Source organism: Glycine soja, chromosome 8 (assembly GCF_004193775.1).
Source record: "Glycine soja cultivar W05 chromosome 8, ASM419377v2, whole genome shotgun sequence".
Classification (NCBI taxonomy): domain Eukaryota; kingdom Viridiplantae; phylum Streptophyta; class Magnoliopsida; order Fabales; family Fabaceae; genus Glycine; species Glycine soja.
This window is the reverse complement of record NC_041009.1, coordinates 6,543,028-6,568,034: the sequence shown is the minus strand read 5'-3', so window position 1 is coordinate 6,568,034 and position 25,007 is coordinate 6,543,028. Positions and strand designations below refer to the sequence as shown.

General features: G+C 34.8%; 1 protein-coding gene across 6 annotated transcripts; it reads right to left on the bottom strand.

Moving 5' to 3' along the window:
• Positions 1-3,212: 3,212 nt before the first annotated feature.
• On the bottom strand, positions 3,213-24,158 carry LOC114421491 (protein CHROMATIN REMODELING 4-like). 6 transcript variants are annotated; one of them, XM_028387429.1, is made up of 13 exons: positions 23,549-24,158; positions 22,619-22,670; positions 21,808-22,162; positions 20,814-21,063; positions 16,498-16,599; positions 15,597-16,361; positions 14,130-14,237; positions 11,242-14,016; positions 10,734-10,891; positions 7,733-7,847; positions 6,835-6,917; positions 5,606-6,248; positions 3,213-5,501 (listed from the first exon to the last, which is right to left on the bottom strand). In XM_028387429.1, the coding sequence occupies exons 4-13, from the start codon at positions 21,045-21,047 to the stop codon at positions 3,480-3,482; spliced, it is 7,005 nt and encodes a 2,334-aa protein (XP_028243230.1). In that variant the 5' UTR covers positions 21,048-21,063; positions 21,808-22,162; positions 22,619-22,670; positions 23,549-24,158; the 3' UTR covers positions 3,213-3,479. The 6 variants fall into 6 exon arrangements, with proteins under 6 accessions (XP_028243230.1, XP_028243232.1, XP_028243229.1 ...); XM_028387431.1 differs by having other exon boundaries at positions 22,619-22,667; XM_028387428.1 differs by lacking the exon at positions 21,808-22,162.
• Between the last annotated feature and the right edge of the window lie 849 nt (positions 24,159-25,007).

Below are 25,007 nucleotides of genomic sequence, written 5' to 3'. Positions count from 1 at the left end.
ACTCTTACACTTTTTTAATTGGGACTCAGAACACAGAGATTGATTCATTTTTATCCCTCATCTATCTAATGCATTATTGGTTCTTTTTGCTAAAAATTATGTCCTGTGGTAACAAAGTCAAGCCAAAAAATATATATTTGATTATCCAGTTATCCTCATATAAATCGTCTTACACATTAAAATGAAATTAAAACTAAATATTTAATTAATATTTAAAAATATTAAAATATTTATTCTTTTTACTAATAATTAGGACAAATTATAGAAAAAACAACTTAGATAATATAAACTTTTGAAGATTACCAGTAATTCAATCTTTAACATATTTCTTTTAACATGTTTTATATTAAGTTAAAATTTATTAAAAAAAATCAATAAACATTAAATACAAAGTGAATTAGTGAAACCTATAATATTTTTGTAGAATTTTAACCTTTGTTCTACCGATCATCTCAATCCATTTATGTTTTTTTTCATATATCTCACAAAAAAACTTTCATAACTAACTCAGTTGTGTAACACACCCTAAAACATTGACTTGTAATTTTAGCTAAGTGTCTAATAAATATTTTTTAGTAACGATAAATATATATATATATATATATATATATATATATATATATATATATATATATATATATATATATATATATAGAAAGACTCAATTAAAAGACAAATATAAGTTTAAATATCCAATTGAAAAAAAAAGAAGCTAAATTATAATTTGGTTCCTTTTAATTCTTCATCTTCATTTTTTATCCCTTGTTTTTCTTGCCATTATCAATTCCTAAAATAAATCTTAATGTCTCCAAGGGTTAATCTTTATGGTTGACCGAAAGATATCCAAGTTTGACAAAAAAATATATATATAGCAATTAATAATATATGCGATAATAATATAAATGGTATTAAACTTCCTCCAAGAAAAAAGTTGGTTTATAATATATACTTAAAGATACATAAAAAAGTGAATAGTTGATTATTGTTAAAACAATAATGTATAATTATTATTATTATTATTATATTTTTTAATTTATAATAAAATGTTTTTATATGAAGAAGTATAAAATTATTTTTTAATAAAAAGTAACAATCATTTATCTATTGTTCCTGTTTAATTTATTGGTTATTATTTTTATGGTATAAATATAAATATTTATTATTATGGAAGCTACATAAAATTAGTATATACTTCTTCTGTCCCAGTTTATGAGATATAGTTTAAAAAAATCATTTTTATAAGACTTCATTTCATTTTGGTCTCGTGCATTTTTTTATTAAAATAGCATGGATTGTCTCTTTCGCTCTCCTATGGAGATTGAAAATGATTAATAGGTTTTCAATAAAGCCATGGATACATTTTAAAAATAATATAATTATAATTAAATTTAATGCTAATAACTAAATTAATTAACTTTGTTAATAAACATAAATTAATCAACTATATCTTATAATTATTAATTAGAGACAGAAGAAATATATTATATCAATGATAATTATATACCAATTAATAAATGCCTAAATTTAGATATTCATTAATGATAGTATTAAAATTCATTATGGTTTTCTCAATATATCTTAATGAATGTATATTTAAAATTCATTTTCTATTAAATGTATGTCTCTTTTATCAATATAATAAATGCATAAATAAATTCATTATTTAAAAATTTAAAATTTATAAATATACGTAAGTATAATAATTAGAAAAATGTTAACTAATGTTCTAAAGACGTTGATTAAATAACTATTAGGATGCACAAAAATTAAATTATCCATGACTTTTTTATTTTTCTATGATTTTCAAAATAAATATCCTAAGGGTACTTTTTGCAAGACCATAATAAATAAATGTACAATAACTAATTAATAAATGCATGAATTCACACATTCATTTATTGCACCATTAAAATCCATTATGGTTTCTCCAATATATTTTAATGAATATGTATTCAAAACCTATTTTCTATTAAATGTTTCATTAATTAATAAAGTAACTGCATAAATGAATCATTTAATTAAAAATTAAAATTCATAAATACAATAAATAAGTATAATAAATAAAATGCATAATAACCAATTAATAAATACTCATATTCAAATATTTATTAATGACATCATTAAATTTTTTTATTGTTTCCCAAAATGAAATGAATGTGCATTTAAAACTCATTTTCTATTAAATGTCTCATTCATTAACATATTAAATATATTAATCAAAAATAAAAATTCATTAATATACACAAGTATAATAAATAAATGCATAGTAACCAAATAATAAATGCATGAATCTAAATATTCATTTATTATACCTTTAAAATTCATTATCGTTCTCCAATATCTTTCAATGAATGTGTATTCAAAACCTGTTTTCTATTAAATGTTTCATCAATTAATACAACAAATACATAAATTAACTCATTAATTAAAAAATAAATCAACTTGATATTAAATATATAAACAAATCTTTAGCTTTATTCATTGAAGGATATTATCAGGATTTAGTTAAAATTAATTTATATTTTAAAAAAATAAGAAGAATTTATTGTTTATATTTAAGACCGAGGGAGTTATAAAATAAATGCATAATAATCAATTAATAAATACATAAATAAAATATTCATGAATCACACCATTAAAACCCATTATCATTTCCCCATAGTTATTAAAGAATGTGCATTTACAACCCAATTTCTATCAAATGTCTCGTTAACTAATATAATTTATTAAATAAATAAAAATTAAATAACTAAGAAAATGTCTAAAGTGCCCTTTTATTAGGCTGGAAAATATGGGCCGGAAGAGTTTCGGATATAATACTATTCAAGTTTGGGTTCGACTGGTATACAAACTCCACACGTAATTAAATCCCCATCCACCAGTCAAAATATTTTGCAATATATCTAGGAAATAAAATTTCGTAAAGTTTGTTAGTGACCCATTCATTCAATTAGAAAAGTCACAAATAACAAATTATCTACATCAGTCTTTTAAAAATAAATCATCTATATCATTAAATACCAAGTACAGTATATAATAAATTCACACAACACTAACGGAACTAAGTTCTTGGTCCTCTGAAGATGGCTTGACGCCTTGACCTTCAAATTCCTGTTGTTGAAAACATTTACTATATATATATATATATATATATATATATATCACTGCACTACTATACTAATGTTGCTTCCATCATGCTTTACAGTCCATACTAATACACGTACCATGCATATAATAATGAATTATTATATCTGGTTCCAATTTCAAAAAATGCCAGACAAAGAGGACAACAAACAATATCCAACAAGCAACACTATATTTCATTTCACTTGGAGAAAAAAAAAACTTTACATGTTCTCAACAATCCTATATTTTTGCTAGTTCACTCGTCATACCTACAAAAATTCTAGCGCATTGGTGAAAAGGCTTCAGCATCAAGAAAGAATATGGTTTCATTTTTTTTATCCAAAACACTAAAGTTATGTTTCCTGATCTCTCACAGCATGGTCTGAGACAGTTCCCTCAGATGACACTTCCACTTCATAGGGCCGTTCAACCCGAGAGGGATCTGACTGAGTCTTGCTGGAATCTCCACTATCAAGGTCATGTACTTCTTGTTCTTGAGGTGAACACCAATTTTTTTGTGAGAGCTGCCTAGGATTCTTATTTCTGAAGGCACCTTCTGAGTCTTTGAATTTGGCTCTGCCAACAGGCCTTGGCAATGGAAGCTTGCTGTCGAGAAAGTTTGAAGCACCGGCGATCGATGGAAGATGGGGGCCAGGAGCAACACATGATGCAACCAACTGGAGCACTTCAGGAGATGGAGACAGTCCCGAACTTGCTTTTTTTGAAGAGTGTGACGAGCTTGCCACTTTCAAATTTAGAGGAGGCAAGTTAAGGTCAGATTCAATCTGCTGAGTTCCTAGAGCTCCTGTATATGAAAGTAGAGGCAATGGTGGGTCCAATGGGAGTGAGCTTGAAGCACCATTATCAACATGGTGGCTGCTGTGCAAATCCCCGCTGATTCCCGCAAAATCTGGAAGACTCCGACTGATCTTGTGTGATCTTCTCTTCTTTTTCTTTTTGACACTAGACCTGGGGTCCTTTGGTAGGGAGGGAGGTGGTCCAGGAATCACAAACGGGGGAATTGTAGGCTTATCTTCCCCGTATAACAGGCGAACTGATTGAGCAATGGCTGATACTGTGGGTGGAAGTTCAGGATCAGGAAGTTTGGCTGGGGAGCTCACAGCTTCTCGTAACCAGTGGGGAAGCTTGTCTTTCAAAGTACTGCTTCCACCCACTTCCTCTCCTTTTGAGTGCAAAAGATCAGGTCTAGTGGGGTTAGATAACAATCCAGAGCTAGTAGACTCACCATTTCCTACATTAATGGGATTATGACGCACATCATTGGATGATCCATCAAGAAGTACGGGCAACTTTCCACGCTTGGAGCTTCCTTGGTCATCCTCCTTTTGATGCGCATCAATGCTGCCTGAGCAATTCAAGCCTAAAGAACCCAAGGTACTGGTTCCAAAAGAATTAAGCAGAAATGGTCTTTCAGTCAGTACACTGGAAGTTCCTGGTCTATCAGATGTTTCAGCAGAAGCACCTTCAGGAAATTTTGATCTGTTTTTATCATAACTCCAAGATGGAAGAGGTACGAAGTGATCATTTTGCAAACTAGGTCGGTCCAATGTACTAAAATGTGACAGACTAGATGCAGAATCACCTATCCCTAATTTCATGTCAGTCAGATGGTTTTGAAATTTTGGCGGCAAAAGAAATTTGCTCCCATGCAAAGCCCTTTCCATCATTCCATCAGAGATTGGAAAATGGGCCGATTTGGTAGATTTCATAGTCTTGGATGATCTTTGTGCAGGAAAAGGTGGCCCCTGAAAGACCTTTACCTGTTCCTCTTCCCACCTCACTGATAAATCCTCAGATGTTTTATACTTTGAAAACTTTAACTTGGGATCTCTGAGCATAGCATCCCAATTGCCCCTTCCATGCCTACGAACACCAATCCAGAGAGAATCAAGTTCATCTTCAGACCACCCATCTGATTTTGACTTCTTTTTCAATAAATTACTTGATCCAGATCCAGTTCTCATCATTATGTTTTCAAGCACCTTCCTATGGTTTTCTGGGAAAGATGAGAATGTGGTTGGCCTTTGTCCCAAACCCAAAGTAGGGGGAGCATCCCTGTCTTGTTGATTATATCTGAATAAATCTTCAGGGGGTATTTTGAAATTAGGCAACACTGGCATTGTTGGAAGGTCTTGCATAGACCCATTCAAAGATTCAAGTCTTCCTCCTATAGACAAACTGGGCAAGAGGTCCAGATGTGAATTTGGCATGCTCTTGGTTGTAAGAGGAAATCTGGCCAGCAACCTTTCATCAAATGGCAGATTCGGCAAGGCCATCTTCTCCTGAAAATGAGAAAATCTAGCACCTGAATTTTCAAATGCATCAGATTCCTTTCCTTGCACACAGGGTGGAAACTGCAAAACAAATAAATAAAGGAAAGGATACAAATCATAAGGACACATGCATGAAGACAACTACAATCAACAATGAAATCCACAAATGTATTAAGAGAGCATACAGGAACAAATGTTAGACTGTTATCAGGGATGCTATTTTTGAAACTTGGTTGTAAATTTTCTGTTGATGCATCTGCCAGCTTGGTATTTGCTGCCACTTCCTTACTTCTGACCTCAGCATCCATGGATGTCCCAGAGCAAGGGGCAAGACTGAATGGAAACTCTTGTCTGGATCCATGTCTATGTCTCCAATTTAACTTCGAAATATTACTTTCCGATGATTCTATTTGGTTAGCATTAGGAGCACAAAGTCCCAGTACAGGCAACAAATTGTTGGTGGGCATTGAGTTTGTCATGCTCAGCCCCACTTTAGGGTGACTTGGAAGAAAAATGTCAGGGAGAGAACGACCTAGATTACTGACAGAAGCATCAAAATGACTGGTCATTTTATGTTTTGAAAGCTTATTGATCCTTGAAAAGGAGTCAGTGTTGCTATTCTTCGCTTCAGAAAGTTGTCTGTCTTCTAGGTTGATAGAAGGCCCCTCCTGATCTGAATGCATCGGTCCAGCCACTGGATCCCCACCCTTGGCAATGGCTGGAGAATGTGAAAGTAACTCATTACCTGGAAATCCCTCAGCAGGATTTGATTCTTTAATCGCTTTTATCCGGGCAAGTCGTTCCTTTTGCCGAGCACGGAGTTTACCACTGTTAAGCAATAACAAGTATAAATATTCAGCATTGAGGGCCCATTTAATTGTCAAGGCATACTATTGGTTTACAGAATCTACCACTGCCAGAGGACACGATATCTTGGTACATGAGTTAGAAAATTACCAATTAAAATTTGACTCACAATTAAATAATCTCATCAGTACAGATAGAACTGAAAAAAAGGAATACCAATATACTATGTATAGCTTAATTTTTTTAAAGGAAATTAATGCATGGATGTTCAAACTACCTTAAACAATTTATCAATAGCCTGTAGGACTTGCTAAGAGCTCTAGGTAAATCATTTCAATAAGTTAAAATTAATGTATCACAGGTTTATATTTACATAAATAACTACTTTACAGAAAAAAGGAAAACAATCGAGGAGGAACTCCTCGACAATTTACCAGTGAAAGAAGCCTAAGTATAACACCAAAAAGAAGTCATCATGACAAACCAACAGCACTGATCACAGATAGGCTCATTTCAAATACATACGTATAAAAGGAGGGGAAAGAGGAATGATGAGAAGAGATTGGAAGATGAACATAATTCAGGAAGTTTGAAAAATAAATCATACTATTTTGCCTTGAGGGCCCGTCCTGCTGGTGTATATTCACGCTCAGGCTCTGGTTCTGGCTCTTTTTCCTCTTCACCACCACTCTGGTTGAACAAGCACACCAATAGAAAACATTAACAAATAGACCAATATAATTTCTACAAGAATTAAAATGAAGTTAAGCTTAAATACTGAAGCTAAAGTGGTAAAACAGCTGAACAAATATAAAACTTTAATAATAAGCAAGTGACCCTAAATTGTGAACTCCTATTTACAGCCCTCCACACAAACTAACAACCAAAAAACTAACAAACTAACAACTAAATTGTGAACTCCTATTCCTATGGTGTATTTGGCTGCATAGGAATAGGATGGTCTTCCAACATAAAAGTTTCAACAGTCATAAAGTGATGGAGGACGCTCTATTTTATTGCTGGACCTGGCTTAAAAATCTGGAGAAAGGATTTGATATCCCGTTTCACTTATGGTCCAGTAACATTAGGGATAGTTTTTTGTGTTGAGGGGGGATAGTTTATATAATACAAGTTAGGCTGGATGGGTACCTAGCGGTTAGTTAGATCTTTGGTTTCCTAATTCAAGTTGGTTAGCATGTATTAGGTCACCACAGTTTTGCACCTTGCAAGTGCTAGGATGTATATACAACAGTACTGCTTGTACTATTTTTAATATTCTATATAATATATATATATATACTTTTGCTGATAAAAAAAAAAAAAAAAACTAACAACTAAACTAATACTGAGCTGGAAACAAACTGGGACAGGAAATAGTATGAGAAACAAAACTGTCATCATCTCCCGCCAGTGATATTCAGAACCAAATACATAATACATAATTAAAAAATATTGAGCATATTAACTAATTGTTTTCACTTGCAAACCGAAAGGAAGCAAATTACCTCACTCATTGTTTCACTTGGATGTGGAGCATATACTTCCCTATAAGAAACAGCTTTTCTCTGTCGCTTCCCTCGACCAAGAGCTGCTTCCTCCTCACTTTGATATTTCTCCCACCTACAAATCAAGGTATGACAAGAAATTCAATCATATTAGTCATGCCACTTGATAGCTAACTATGCTGTCAAATGCATGGCAATATGAATTAAAAAAAATTGTGCTTTCATCACTTGTAGAGATAAAAATTATTCCCCAGGTTTCAAATAATCATGCTCCTTTACCATCATATGCTCAAAAGAGTTCACTGATTGCTGCTTCAGTTCTTATAAATAATAATTGTGTTAGTATGTTAGGATCGTAGCCAGGATTTATGGGGGTGTCTAAATCTTGTAGTTAGGATCTACAATGGTCTGAAATTTTTGCATGCAAGAGTTCTGTGCCCCTTCAAATAATTAAGACCTGAGTGCAGCTACTTCATGAGACTAAGGACCTGTTTGTTTAAGCTTTAAAAAAAAAGATGAAGCTTTAAAAAAATTGTTATTTTTAAAAGTAGCTATAATTATAGCAAGAAGCTACTCAAAACAGTCTTTAAAAATATCAGAAATCTGACTTTTTCCAGATTCTGTTTTTTTTTTTCAAAAGCGTAAACAATAACAAAAGCCGTGACTAAGTGAGATCAGCTACATCACACGATGCCATTTGGCTCAATTACAAACCAAATCTTTAGGGATATTATTTACCACAAGATCCCTCTTCACAAATTCCCCCAATGTCCTTCTTGGCCTCCCCCTCCCCCTTTTCATAGGACTAAAAACCAAGCAATATACTCTCTTCACTAGGGCATCTACTTTGTTAGGAAGTCCCACATCGTCTGCCTCAGTTCTTGGAGTGCAGCTTATATATCTATTGGACAACTTCACTTAGTGTCAATTGGTTTTAAGTTGAAATCAAACATGGTATCAGAGCCTATAGTCCATCTTAGTTCTTGCCTATTCTAGTAGGCTCGCCTGTAATTTTCTATTATCTTTTCTTCAATCAATGTGACATCAATATCTCCCCATATACAATCATTTCATATACATCCATCTTAACATTTTCTTTTTTGTTACTCCCACATTTTTCTCTTGTTATCCCTTTAAAGCCCAGCAATCAGAGTATAGTCATGTGTATAGCAATACAATAGAACTTCCCTAAATAAACATATTAAAAATTTTATAAGTGATTTTATAAAAAAAATAAAAAAAATTCATGAAAAGAGCTGAAACAAATGGACTCTAAGTGAGTCTCCTCCAGCAGTCGGCTAGTCATGACTGCTAAGTTTGTGGATAGTTAGTCAGAAAGTTGGTTAGTGTACCAACAGTAACTCTGCTGTCAGACTGTGTAAGAGAGCTAGTAAATCTCAGATGTAGAAATACCTACATTTGTACTGAAATTATTCAGATATAATATCATAAACACTTTACGTCCTCAAATTCTCTTTAATATTTTCCATTTACTTTCTTGCATTTGGTATTTCTATCTGGTTTCATTTGCTGCCTTTCACTCTTATATGGCATTAGATTGTTTTCTGGGCTTGATATTGCTGCTCAATCCATTCCATTCCACTTCTGATCCACCACCACCACCAGGTAAATCTTCTTCCTCTCCAATAATGTTCTCAAACACAACCTCTGTTTGACTAGACAATCACCATTTCTTGCTGTGGGAACAGCAAGTAGAAGCAGTGATTAAAGCTCACCGTCTTATTAGATTAATTGTAAATCTGGAGATTCCACTGAAATTTGATGAAGATTGACAATTAGGATGAGTCAGCAAAGCATGCATGCAATGATCAACGCACCGCCAAATGCTCTTCTCATAGTTGCCATCCTCTCTTTCCAAATCAGTGCTTACCTGAGTTCATTCTTGGCAGGTATGGAAAGAAATCCATACCTATATTTAGTGCGTCAACAAGCAGAACTGCACAACACAAAGGCACACATCCTATATAGAGTATCTCCTTTGAATCAAAGCCCTTGTTGGTTCAATAGTCTCAATCAGTGATCTGGTGACACTACATGATCACACTGATATTATCCTTAGGTATTACATGAGGAATACAAAGCTTTTGTCACCTCAGTCATCCATTTGGAATCTCACAATGTTCATGACATGGAATATTTGCTTTTGACCATGAAGCAAAATTTCAAAAGCAATCTCCCTCTGAATCTAGATCAAGGCAATCCTGAGGAATCTGTTTCAAATCAACATAACCAACACTCTGTAGTCTGTGCACAGGACCAAGTACTAGTCAGCTTGCATTTAGACAATTGACTTTAAACAAAAGTTCCAAAAAGGTATTTCATGTGAAGGACATGTTAAAATATATCCAATTCCTAGGTCTTCTGCCTTCCTTTAAGCAGTTACTAGATTCAGCAGTAGCAGCTAACTGACTCTTACAGATTCTATTGAAGTCCTAATGAACTAGAACAGTTACAACAGTGAAAAACAGAATCTAATCCAACAGTAACTGTTAGTTCTGCAACTACATGAGCATATTACAAACACCAAAAAATGTACCCACTTTCTTGACATGTCTGATATGTAAACTTCCTTTAAAACACCATGAAAACATACATACACAAAAAATATCTAAGCCTTATCCAATTGGGCACGGTTGGCTGGATTAACAGAAACCCACAAAAACAAGTAAAATGTTATATCATAAAATCTGTTTATATTTTAGGTCATTTCAGACAAGGAGGGAGTGCTCTTCAGCAACATTGCCTGTATCTAGGGTGTCCTCCACTTCCATCCCGAGGTGCTAATGGGCTTTTGTTTTTGGAACGAGACAAAAAGCAGATGTCACCACTATGTTCCAAATTCTTAATGTCTCTTGAAATGATATTTTTGTCCATATTAAATAGTACTTTATGCAGCTAATAATCAGTAATTTACATGGAACTTGGATGTTAAAGTAATATATGACAATAACAGAGGACAAAACAAATAGAAGCTACTTACCTCACACGCAGTAGTTTGTCCCATTCATTTTCTTCATTGCCATTCACTGCATTATCCTCTTTCTTCTCAGAATTTTGTGTAGACACATCATCAGTCCCATGAGGAGGAGATTCACCCACTACATGTTCTTCAGTTGGTTCATCATTCCACTCAAGCGCCTAAGAAAGAAATTTTCAATCACAATAAGGGGCAGAGCACACTATATCTAACCGTGTGTAAGAGCACAAAGATACAATTTAGGAAAAAATAAAAGGGGAAACTTAATCATTCAATTAACATGACAGAATCAAAGTTTATGGGAGAAAGAAACTTATAGAAAAAGGGAAACCCAGTGCACGAGGCTCCCAACTAGTGGAGTTGTCTAGATGCCAACAATCAAAACAAGATTCATGTATGTCACAAAAAACACCATATGACTAAGTTTATTGCCTTATTGGTAATGTTCTAGCTTCTAGCAAAAGTTTAAAGAAACAATACTGTATTAACCAGAGTAAACCAATTACTTCACCTTCACTGAGCCCAGCATATCATTCTCAGAATCCCCTTCGGCATTATCAGTTGAACCATCTTGAAGGTTTGAACGATCAAGCAATTTTAAAATAGCATTTTCATCCCACAGAATCTTGCTGCTGCTATCAGTACACTTATCCTTGTATACATCTCCCAGACCACCAGTCCTCTTCCGATGCTTATGTTCTATATCTGCTACTGCCTCATCTTTGCTACTATTGTTATTTTCACTCATGTCTTTCCCATTCAGTCCAGGAGAATCGTTGAAGAGTTCCTCAGTTCCCCACTTTAAAATATCTTCTACCTCTTTTTGAGATCCTGACTTATTTACAAAAAGCTGATCAAGCATCAATTTCTTCTTAGCAAGCTGCAAGATGCGCTCTTCAACACTAGCACGAACCACAAGCCGGTATACCAAAAGTCTATTTGATTGTCCAATTCTGTGTGCTCGATTCATTGCTTGGATATCTGCATGGGGATTGAAATCAGAATCATAGATGATGACAGTGTCAGCAGTTGCCAAATTTATCCCAAGTCCACAAGAGCGAGTGGATAACAAAAAAACAAATCTACTTTTGTCTTGGTTAAAGCGTGCAATAGCTGTCTGGCGATCAGCTACAGAAACAGATCCATCCACTCTCTCATACGTTTTAGACCCAAATTCTATATTCAAATAGTCCTCCAAGATGTCAAGAAGCTTGGTCATTTGTGAGAAAATAAGAACTCTGTGACCTTCCCTGTGTAAAATCTTTAGCATAGAATGCAGAAGAGTCAACTTAGCTGAAGCCTTGATTCTCATTTCGTGAAGGAACTCAACAGAACCAGATTCAGGCTCAGTTCCTGGTATGAGGTATGGATGATTACAGACCTTCCTCAATTGCATCACGATGTTCAACATAGATTGTTGGGCAACTCCTTTCCCAATATTCCGCAATACTTGATAATTCTTTGTAAGCATTGCACGATAATATTCAGCTTGGATGGATGACAACTCAACAGGAACCATTCTTTCTGTCTTAGGGGGGATATTTTGCATGGCATCCTTTTTAAGTCTACGAAGCATGTGAGGAGCAACAAGTTTTTTCAATTCATCAACTTTCTCTGCAGTTGTAAGATCATTAAATTTCTCCTCAAATAAAGATAGAGAAGGAAATGAAGCTGGCTGCAAGAAATTAAGCAAGTTGTACATCTCGCCAAGGTTGTTCTGGAGAGGAGTACCTGTCAACAGTACACGATGTTGAAAAGAGAATGTATTTAGCAAGCTGAAAAGCTTACTTTCTGAATTCTTCAGTCGATGACCCTCGTCAACAACAAGAACTTCCCAAGGAACTCCACGCAAATGAGAAGAATCAGCAAGAACCATTTCATATGTAGTTAAAAGCACATTAAATTTATAGGCTTCTGTTTTCTTATTCAACCCACTTGGATCATTTGCATGCCATTCATACTGGCGAATTATTGCTCTTGCTTTAGCACAGCCATGATATTCTACAACATTCACATTCGGAGCCCAAAGTTCAAATTCAGCAAGCCAATTAGGCATGGTAGAAAGTGGTACCAAGACCAAGCAAGGAAGTGAAACTTTGAATTCAAAATACAATGATGAAATAAAAGCACAAGCAGATACTGTTTTTCCAAGCCCCATCTCATCAGCAAGTATCACATTTTTGGACTTATACCAGCATTTACGCAACCAGTTCAGTGCCTCAAGCTGATGGGGAAACAAAGAACCACCTTTTAGATCCTCAGGTTGCTCTGTAAGATTACAAATATCATATTGATGGTCATTGCTTTTCCTAGTTGAATTTTCCTTGAATGAATCCCTTTCAAAAGTGAGGGTTTCAAGCTTATTGAAAAATGTAATCAAATGAGAAGAACTTTGAAGCACTGGTTCATCCAAACCTTCCCAAGTGCATTCATCATAAGGCAGTCCAGTCCATTTTATAAATGCTTCAGATGTTCCATGTTTGGAAGTTCGAAGGGCAAGCACCCGCTGAGGCTGCTTCCAACGCTCCTCACAAATATTAATTATCGTCATCCCATACTTTGCCTTGTAATTTTCTAGTTTTCTCTTTGCAAGAACTTTTAACTGGGATTCAGAAATCCAACTATTATGAATATGAGACTTTCCTACCCATTTAACTAAAAATTCATAGAAAACTTGCTCTCCATTTGGGCCTGCGCATTCAGCTATGATAGCATCCTGAGCTTTATCATCAATACTGCCACTCATTCCCTTCTCTGCATTCCTTTCTTTTTGTTTTGCTTCAGGAGAGAGTTGTATTTCACAGTTTTTTGGAATCTCACTGTTGTCCTCACTTCTTAAAGCAACATTAATGATCTCCTCTGTCTCCACCTTGTCAGTTGGTTTTTCCAACTGTTCAGCAGATACAGCAGAATCATCCTGATCTTTACCATCCCAGTCACAGGGATCTAAATCACCAGTGGCTTTACTCAACGAATCTACAGAATTTCCTTTCTTGCTCTCTTTTGTTATTGATCTTCTGTATACATGAATCCTTTCCAGTCTATCAGTGTTTTTCAGTATTCCTTCTTCATCAGAACTCTTGACATTTTGACAATCCTCAATATGATTTTCAGTTGATTCAACATCCAAATCATTAGCACAAGCAGAATTATCATCTAGTAGTCTGGACTGATTTTCTGATATTACTAGATCACCAGAAGGTGAGTCACCCGCAACATTCAAGGACAAGTTACGTGATGAATTTGCATTCTCACCTTGAATTCGACACCCTAGAACCCGATCAACCTGTGAGATGGATATCCAAGTAGAGTAAGTCATGATAATCACATAAAAGATATCAGGGGAGACATTTTCTTAAACAAAGAAATGTAAATCGTCTGACAGCTCTTTCTGGTTACCTGCAAAGACTCAGCAATAGCACTGTCTTCATGCAACAAAGTTTTGTCCATGCGGCTCCATGCTTTATCAACTTCACTTGGGGTATCTTTCATTAGCTGAGAGATCTTCTGCATCCAAGCAAAAACAAGTCATGCTTACAGTGTAATAAAAATACAATAGCATCTCAACAAAAACAACAACAACAACAACAAAGCCTTATCCCACTAGGTATAGCATTTCAACAACAATAGTATAATATATTCTAGATAGTATATAGTAATATAAATCAAGGATCTTGTAGTAGGATCAATACATTCAAATAGCGACTTAACATACCCTACCACACTATACTGCTCTGATGATACATATAAACCACGCAGCTACTAGCATTGCTAATCTAACCCAATGTACCGAACCTTGCATACTTTGAGAAACACTTATACCTCATTTTTCATCTTTTTCTGCGGACTGTAATACATCTAAAGATTTCTTACAAAACATGTCTAAACACGACAATATTCAAAAATTCTCTCCTAATAAAGGAAAATGTATTTACAGTTTTACACAAATCTTCTAATTCATTAGTTATTTCCGGTATCCTAGTATTCAGCCAACAGCTAGATCACTGTCAGCCTGCACCATTATTTTTTATTTTTGTATTCATGTTTTACTTTTTCCTAACTGTGAGCTTACAGAAGCCTATGAGATGGGGACAATACATACATACATACATACATACATACATACATACATACATACATACATAGAAATGAAATGTAGGTCGTGAATTAGCAATTGAAATTAAATTTGAGGATTGAAGGTGAGTTATGCCATTTATGGACATTACAGTTGCAAAACACCACACATAAAAGACCTCTACTGCAGTCCATCTGAGTCATCATAATTTAAGGCTACAATAATTAGACCATTTATCATTTGGACATTACAAATGTATTTGTAATTAATTTCCAAGAGATGTATAAACTATAGCGTACACTAAACCATTACGATAATTTAAAATAGTCATGCTTTAACACAGTATACCATGGCCAGAATTGATGTCAAGAGAGAGTGAGAGACAAAAAAGGACAATGCTTAAACTCAACAATTTTTAAGAAAAAGTGGAAATTTGAAATTTTAATATACAAACATTTTGACTCCATAAGAAAGGACAATGCTTAAACTCAACAATTTTTAAGATAAAATGGAAATTTGAAATTTTATTAACAATCAAATCAAATTTTAATTTGGTAATAAATATGCAAACATTTTGACTCCATTAATAAAAATGTCAATATTATTATGCCAGGATTTAGTCATAGTAAATATTAATAAAATGATATATACATTTAAACTAACAAGTAAAATAAAGTATCTATTAGACAATGCAATAACTACTTATCCAGAAGTAATAGGTTAAAGATAAAATGTTCCATTGGTTATTAAAAGTAAAAATCCAACAAGATATTAGAGAGCAGAACAAGTACCTCATCTTTCTGCTGGGCACTAGAATTCTTGTTTCCAACATCCTCTTTTGATACAGATGCAGAAATGCTATGGGTTATAGACTTCTGCTTCTTGTGTACTTTATTATTCCCAGACTTGGATTTTATAGAAGAAGGATTGACAATTTTTTTCCCCTTTTCAGCCTTTCGTTTCTTTTGACTAGTATTATCATTAACAACTTTATTCTTCCTTTTTCTCACTTCCTCTCCACTAGCAGCAATAGCAAGAACAAGTGTTTTCCTTGAAGAAATCTTACTGCAAGTTAAATCAGTCTTGCTCTCCAGCTGTTCATCATTTGCTTCTAAACTAGCAATTTTAGAGAGCGGTTCATCTTCCTTGGCTGGTGAAGTTGACTTCCTGTCCACTGGGTATTCGTTTGGGGACAAGCTCAATTTTTTTTCATCAGCATCCACACCTGGCGAAGTTCCTTCCATAAGACTCTCAGGAGATGGGTCAATAGGTTTGTCGCTACAACTTTCATCAGCTGGGGAAGACAATAATTTCTTTCCAAAAAATTGGACTCCCATGCTTGAAATAGGTTTTCCCTTGCTTGAGGACCTTTTCTTTGAAACAAGTTTAGTTCCAAAAACTTTTTCAAGGTTAAGTGAGCTAACTTGATCTTTTGATTTTGTAGTGACAATCTTTGTCCTTGCTCGTTTTGAAATTGGATCCAGGTGGTTTTTGGGCATTAATTGATCTTTTCCTTCAAAGCAACTTGGACATTGCCACTTCCCATTAGGGATGCGCTTCAAGAGATAAAATCACGAATGATTGAAAGCAAAATCAGATAAAAAAAATCCCAAGAATCACAACTTTGTAGTTGATAGAAAGCCCAAGTCACCAAAAAATGAAAGCACAGCAAAAAACCAGATTTGGACATACCTTAAGAGGAGGATCAAGACATTGTAAATGATAAGTGCGAGGACAACTGTCACAGCACAATAAGTTGCCACCAACATCACAGATCACACATTCGTAGTAATACTGGATCAAAAGTTTCATTATCTCAAGTTAGAGCAGCCAAGTGGAAATAATGAAAAAAAAAATCCTAAACTGGAAGCATCCAAAATATTGTTCTTATAAATAAATAAAATATTATTAAATGAAGAAAAAAAGCATGAAGATTGAAGACAGAGGATAAGATATGCAGCTAGAAAATAAAACAAAAATAAAAGGATATATTATTGAGATCAATGAGATGACAATGACATCTGAATCCAATCACATTGCATATATCCCAAAAGATATTTTACTAGAAGAGATTCTGTTAGAATAACAGAACAAAGACAGACAGGACAATATTAATATTAGACTAGACAAATAAAGTAAAATCGGGAAAGCAAGATGATTATGGCACTGCATATTAATATTAGACAAAGACCCCTTTAAAGAACCCATTAGCTCAACTTCATAAAAAACAAGGATAATTTTTCCCAGATAAGAGGCGGCAGTATATATTTCTCCTTCAAATAATATTGCATTTCATTCCTACCATAAATACCAAATGAATGCATACATTGCACACTAATACATACATCTCACACCAAATCTGCCAATCTACCACCCAATGCAAAAAGTGACGGCTATTTGCATCAGGCACATGAGGAACATGATACAATCCTATACAAATCGGAGAGTATGCTGAGTTCTGCACATCTAGGTAACACATTGATCTCATATTTATAATATAATTATGATCAATTAAGCAGCTAATTAGGATCTATTCAATAATTAATTAACAATGATCATAACTGCAGGTGACCATATATACACACACACACACACATATGCTAAATACCTAGATCAGTAAATCTAGCATTCCTTTTCAAGCTAAAGAATATATATCATATGTCCTAAGCTTGGTATCAGTAAAATCAACCCAAGGCCCTCTATGTGACTAGGAGAATAACTCTGCTGATTGGTTTCAGGTGGTGCCATTGTAGGTTATATCCAGATCTTTATTTTTCTGATGTGAGACTAGACAATGGCAGAATTAGCTCCAGTGGTCTCATTAAAGCCAGTGAAAAAATAAAATAAAAATACTCAATTCAAATGGACTCTACTGGAGAAAGATAATACAGTTGCAGAGTGTATACTTGGGACATTAATGTCGACCTTGAAGGTGCTTCAATGTAGAGGTAATTCAAGTTCTGGGTAATCATACCATAGTGCTAACTAGGCTAGAAATGAGTTTGGCATGTTTCGATACAAAAAATTTCCTAGTTAAGCACTTTTTGTGATGGCCAACTTCAGAGAGTGAATTCAGCAGTGAGAAAATGGTATAGTGGGCACATTTTAAGCCAGGATTGCTGATACTGGAGAGAAGGTATCATTGCACACCCACTTCAAACGATGCTCTAGCATAGTAGCATGGCAATGCAAGACAAGTTTCATGATTCTTGACAATTTTCAAAGCAGATTGAAGAGCAGTTCTAAATTCAGCGTCCCAGGTCTTAAGAGCATCTTCAATGCCTCCAGAGTCATTATCAGAGGGTGTAGCAGTTTATATGAGCTTCTGGCAGTACTCAATGACCTAAATGATGGTGCTGCTTGCATCATTCAGTAAAGGAATCACACTACTCATGCTTGGATTGTCACTGCTTCCTACCTCAAAGATATCATTTGCCGACAAATAGAAGACAATTAGTAGGCGAAGTGAGGTACATCTGAGTAAAGGATTAGCTGGAACATTGATTTCGGGCAAGTTTATGGAGGAACCAGCTGCAAAAGATGTCTCACGCTCCCTCATGCACTGGTGAGGCATGATCGGACAGATTTCAGTAACTCACATGTGGCGACACATCAGAGGTCCATTAGCAGTAATCTTCCAGTGGTTGAGTAATTTGAGGCAAGCAAACAAAATAGTTGGATCATTCTGAGTGAACAAAACACTCATGATGTGTGGGCGCAGAGGCCAATTCACAAGGCATAAGAGAAAGTAGCCAAACACTCATGAAAAGAGAGAAAAACAAGCTTAGCCACTTATTAACTGAGGAAACAGAAACTCCAAACAGCTGCAGGTAGGGGACAAAATTAACTTCCAGCGGCTAGAATTGGTGTACAGCTCATGGGAAAGTAAGAACCATCAGACAGACACCATGAAAGAGAGCTCTACAGTATTGAGAACTCAGCAGTGGAATAGTGCAAGAGTATGTCATAAAGGATGGTATTGATTTCATACCATATAAAAAATAGCATATAGAAATTTAGGGTATGATGATGTGTATCTAGGCTGAACACTGATCTCTTATTTAGTATAATTGAAATCAATAAATGAACTAACTATTAGCTGATTTGCAACCTATCAGTAACATGTTTACATCAACGCTTCAGTTTTAGACATGCTAAATCTAACACTTCTGTTTTTAATTACAAGCAGAAGTGGACACAGCAAACACGAGAACAAATATAGACTCTCCAATTACTAGTAAATATTCAAATTCTCAAAATCATCACTCTCTAATTAGCCCAAGGCTTACAACCACTATTTTAGTAATAAAGCATTGGTTACCAAAAGGAAAGAATAAATAAAAGGCCATAATATCCTAAATTAAAATAAATAGCCTAAAATCATGTGCTGGAATATAGCCTAAATTAAGCCTTACACACTTTGACAACCCCACAATCAATTTCTTCCAAATATCTATATCTCCAGATTATTCTAGGTCAGAAATCATTTTCATTTGAACTGCATTAATAATACAAAATATTTGTTTCAAGTTGGTGATCCACACGAGACTTTCTATGGTTCTCCAAGTGGGAGATGTGCAGCCATTCATTATCCCATTATCCAATATCCATCTGCTAGATGTTTGCAGTATAGATTCTTTGATATCGTTGATAATGCTGGGTATGTATTGTCCATAAGGCAGAAATTTTCAGAACTTTCTTGCATATCATTTCAAGGATTTTGGGAGAAGTAAAGATGGAAAGGCTCCTTGGAATGTGCTGTATATGCTATACTATTGGGTCCTCATGGACGGGGACAAATGCCACAATTTTTAAGGACAACCATACTTTTTTTTTTTTTTGCTCAGCAAAAAATAGATATATATATATATATATTAATAATAGCAGTACCAGTGGTACTATAGATACATATAGGGATTGGGGGCATATCTGGTTCACAATGAGGAATTTACATTATGGACCAGCTACACCCAATATCTGCTTTACATAAATAAAAAACTTAACCCAAGCAACTGCCCTACTTTCCTAATTACACAAAAGCTTCTTTTAAATTAGAAGACCAGTGATTAAAATGAAACACAAAATCCTTCTCCGTAGCTTTAAGCCATGACCAAAGTAGAAGAAGTGCATCATCCATCACCATACTGGCTCAGTCCTCTTCAAAGGGCATTACTTCTAGATATTTCTAGTATTTCTTACTTCTATTTTTTCTATATTTTGTTCTTCTGTCTACTTTTCAAGTATGTCTTGTCCTGCCTGTTGTACTCTTCCATTCTCATCAATAAAATTTCTATTCTATCAAAAAACAAAAGAGACAACTTATTTCACACAAATTATCATAACTATCTTAGAATGTGGGTTTGGGCCCAACTCAACCCCAAAAGCTAGCTCATAGGCTGAGGGTTGTTCCCCACTTATATATTCTATCTTGGTCTTATCTCTAGGGATGTGAGACTTTGGGTTTTTCCCAATATACCACCTCATGCCCAGCACTATTGGGCTTGATGCGTGGATGACATGGTGGATAGCCCGTTTTAATGGATTTAGGATAGACTCTGATACCATAAAAGGATTTCAGAATTGAAAAGAGGAGAAAACTCACACTTCAGAAATGGTGTTTTGATATTAACTAACTCAACTGAAATTAGTTACATCTCTAGTATTTATACAAGAGCCAAACAGTTGTTACAACTAACAGTAGTAACTGTCAACTAACCTAAGGTTAGTTAAGTTTAACTAACATAACTAACTGTGGTTGCAACAGAACAGGAAGTAATTCTACTCATCTACTCTAATAGTAACTGCCACGATATACTTGACAACTCTACAGACCACCCTTTCTCTTCATAAGTTGGGTTTCCAACATTTCCATTGGAAAGGAAGTATTCGAAACATGGAAATATAAAAGAATCTCATCACGTCACTTTTCTTATTTCCCTTCTTTTTATTAAAGAGCTTAGATAAGCTTGCATTATGCAATGAATTTGGGCTCATAAAAGGTAACTCACCCCATCATTTCCTTTCTTCTTAGATGAAATTTGACCAGTAGCTACTTCAGTCTTTAGCACACGTTTAGCTGAAGCATTTCTAGAAGATTCGGATGTTAGTGAATTTTCTTCTTTACCATTGGATTGCTCTTTACCAGATGACTGATCTAGTCCTAAAGGAAGTTTTCTCCGCTTACGCTTTAAAACCCAGTTCCTGTTAAGCATTTTAGGTGCTGAAGATTTGTTTTCTTTCATTGTTCATAAATGCATCCTGCATGTGCAATCAATACTTCAACCATCAGCATTTCATGAGAAAAATGAAAATTCAAATTATAGCTTTTAAACAGCACTAAACATGTCTGCTCATTAACACAACACACAAAACAATTACAGGAAAGTAGTACAAGTAAATAATGCGAAAGTAAAACAGAAAAATTGAACAAAAACTAAATATTGAAATAACCCTGGTAAACAGCAGTCTTTCTCATAATATCTCTAACCAAAGTTCAACCATTAGCAAAAAAAGATTTTAGATGTGTAGCCAACTAGAGAAAACATTCTTTTAATCCATTCAAAGTATAAATCATCATTGTAATTTTTTTTTTTTAATAAACATAGAATTTATTAAGGAAAGGAGAGATACAAATGCGTGAGGATACAAAATCGTCAAAAACTGAAAACTACACCAAGAAAGAAAGAAACATTTGAGACTGAGAACATGAAACATGTAGCACAACATGCCAAATTGCCAATACCTCTAATGATCTTTCAAAGACATCCCCTTAAAGCATAACTCCACAAAGAAGCTAACATGCATTCAATTTTTTTAAGAGATTCATGTAGTCTTCATTCTCTATTCACCATATTAAAGACATTATTCATGATCACCTAATATCACTCAACATGGAAAGCAGGCAAATTTGGATTCAAAAGAGAATAGGACACCACATTTCCTAATCAATCTCATCATGATTCAAAGTATCAAGTTTGCATTTCAAATTTTCAATCCATTCACCTTTCCACAACTGCAATTACTAAAGATCGTCTCTGATTAAGTATCCATCAGCTGATTGGACAAAGTATGTCCACTTTGAAGACCAAACCAGCATAAAAAGAGCTTTGTGCCTCAAAAGGGAAGGCTCTATGATAGCTAAGGGAAAGTCCAATAAGTTAGTCTTGGGTTGAAGCTTCAGAACTCATGGTGATTCAATACATTTGCTAGAGCATTTCTCTGCAGTTGTATCTTCGGTTCACCAACGTTACAAGAAATTCTATGCATATTTCGTTCGTCTGAGGTGTGTCTTATTCCAACATCTAATGAATTTGGAAAATCCAGCCTACTTAAGTCTTGAGATGGATCTTAGGTAAGTCTGAAACGCGAGTGGTTGAAGTGAATAACAAGGTTGCTGTCAATAAAAAAGTAATTTCTACCCGCTACTTGCTAAGGTAAAGAGTCCATCGAATGCAAAATCAATTGCCTCATACAAAAAATTGTGAGAGTCTGGTAGGAAATCATGTTAACATCAGGTAGCAAGGTTTATCAAAGAACATGACAATCAAGAAAGCCAAGCAGTAGTTTCATGATGTAATAATGCAAAATCAAAGCAAATGAGATATTTCACTTAAGAATGAACATTTACAACAACATAACAACAATCAAGCATTTACGCTTAAGAATGAAACATTTCAGAACCAAACAAAATAACTCCCCCTCTGAGAAAAAAAATAAAACAAAAGCAAATTTGTTAGCATTTAACACTAGGAAATATTTTCATTTGGTACACAACACATCTTTGAGTATAGATTAACATGAATAACAGCATCACCTTGTACTATGGAAAGTTAGAAACATAGAATCAATAGCCTGCACCAATCCTGCTGCAGACATTAGCAAACGTTAGTCCCCCATTTGCAACCACATTCATAATAAGTGAAAAAGACATCCAAGTACAAGACATGCCATTTGCCCCTAAACATGAACAGTTAAACAATGGTCAATTTCCTGAGATACTGCAGGATTCACAACTTTGTAGGCATACCAAAGTTATCAATGGCGGATGGCGGAAGGCCAAATTTCAGCCATATAGACACACAAGTGTGGCCTATGGCGCCGCCATAGCGGGCCTCCCTTCACAAATTTCCTGTGGCAGTTGGCAAAAAGTCCACCACGCCATTCTGCTATAGCAGCCATGGCGCCACCATTTAACAACACTGAGGCATACACATTCATTGCCCAATCAATGCAAGATCAGATAATTCACATGAGCATAGACAGACTACTAAGCAACACTCTCGTGTAAAAACTATTAAACCATGCCGAATCTGAAGAAGCATACACAATCTCCATCAAAAAGAATAAAGCAGCAGCATATACAATGAACAGCAAATCAGTGTATGTTCCAGCACACCACAATCAATAAACACAGCAAAAGCCACCAATCCACATCCAACAACCGGTGAAGCATTCTGCACATTCGACTAACACAAAAAAACCTCGACTAAATGACTCAGCAAACCAGCTCAAAATCCATGTAACAAATCATGCTCATTAAACCAACAAAATCCTTAAGCAGGAATCACCATCACAGAGCAAAGTAGCTTAAGAATCAAGGGACTCCCACACACACACAAAACAAAACAGCCAAGTGAAATTAAACATGAACAAGAACAAGAGACCAAAAAACACAAAACCCCAGAAGGCAAATTCCAGCAAAAACCGGAAAGCAAGAGCAAAGGAGGGAAATTGACAAGCATACCAGCGTGGGCTATGGATCAAATAGAAGCAGGGAGAGGGATTGCATGAGAGGAATGAAAAAAAGGGGAAAGAGGGTATGCAGAAAAGGGTATTAGGGCATGGATGGATGCAAGAAGGAGATGAGAGATACGAGGAGAGAGAGAGGGGGGGGGACAGACAAATGAATAAATAGAGAGAGAAAAAGAGATAGCTGTTGTTGTTGTTGTTGTTGTTGTTGTTTGTTGATGTTGTCCTGTAGAGAGAGAAAGAAGTGGTAGAGAGAGAAAGACACACACAAATACGGATTCGCCGGGGTCATAGGACGGGGTTACGCTCTGACATGGCAGGAGAGAGAGAAACTCTTTGCTCTTTGCTCTTGTTGTTGAAAGCCCCCAAACCACTCTTCCACTCCAACCATGCCACGTGGCATCACCACGAGCCTTTGCCTCTCTTCTTGCACTCTTGTTCTTGATCTTCTTCTTCCCTCTTTCTCACATTCACAATCAACAACTGAACTGAACTAGTTACCATCATTTCCATGGTTTTTGCCTTTCTCAAACGCACTTCTTCTCCTCATCACACCAGCCATCTATTGCTCCCTCCTGCATGTGTTGTTCTTGTTCATGCGTTGCCCCTATTTTTTTTTTTTACTTTTTATATAAAATCTATAAAAAAAAACCCTTTTAACTTTTTATAAATAGTCTCGAATTTAAGTATTTGATAAGCAGATACGTTTGATACTTGAAAAACAAAATTGCCACTAAAAATTCTCTCTTATTAGAACAGAATTGCTTCTAATTGAGAACATCACGTAAAATCACATAAACTGTAAAACTGAAACTTAAATTCGAGACTATTAAGTTAAACTCCAACGTTAGGTCATTTGATTCATAGTAAGTGCTATTTTCTATTACCTCTTGGTTTCTGTGCTTTCGAAAATAGGAGTATTCTTCATGAATTGTGTTGTGCGTGCGTGTTCATTTACAAAGTCGCTGTTTTATTAATTTTTGTTAAAGAAAATAGGAGATTACTATTTGCGTGACGAGAATCTATTTCAAACAATCAATTAATGCCTAATAAGCTAAACGAAATTCAACTCTGAATTGAGTTTTAGAATCCAACAACTATTCTGTGCTTACATTTCTCAAAATTGCGGTAACAGGTTTTTTACTGTTTAATGTAAATCACTTTATTACAAGATTCCTTTTTCCCGGGCTAAATTTAAGATTCTGAGATAATTTTTTCAAAAACATAATCTAATTAATACGTATTTAATGTTTAATTTAATACAAGAAAAATTAAAAATAAGAGTTATGGCTTACTAAACATCCCACTAATAACAACTATTCATGTCAACCAATGAACTGTAGGCAGAATAATGTAAACATTTTCATTGATTGCATTTGTATTCTTCATAAAATCTATACACATAATGGATTTCACTTTGAAAAGATATCATATATTGACGAAATATAGGATTT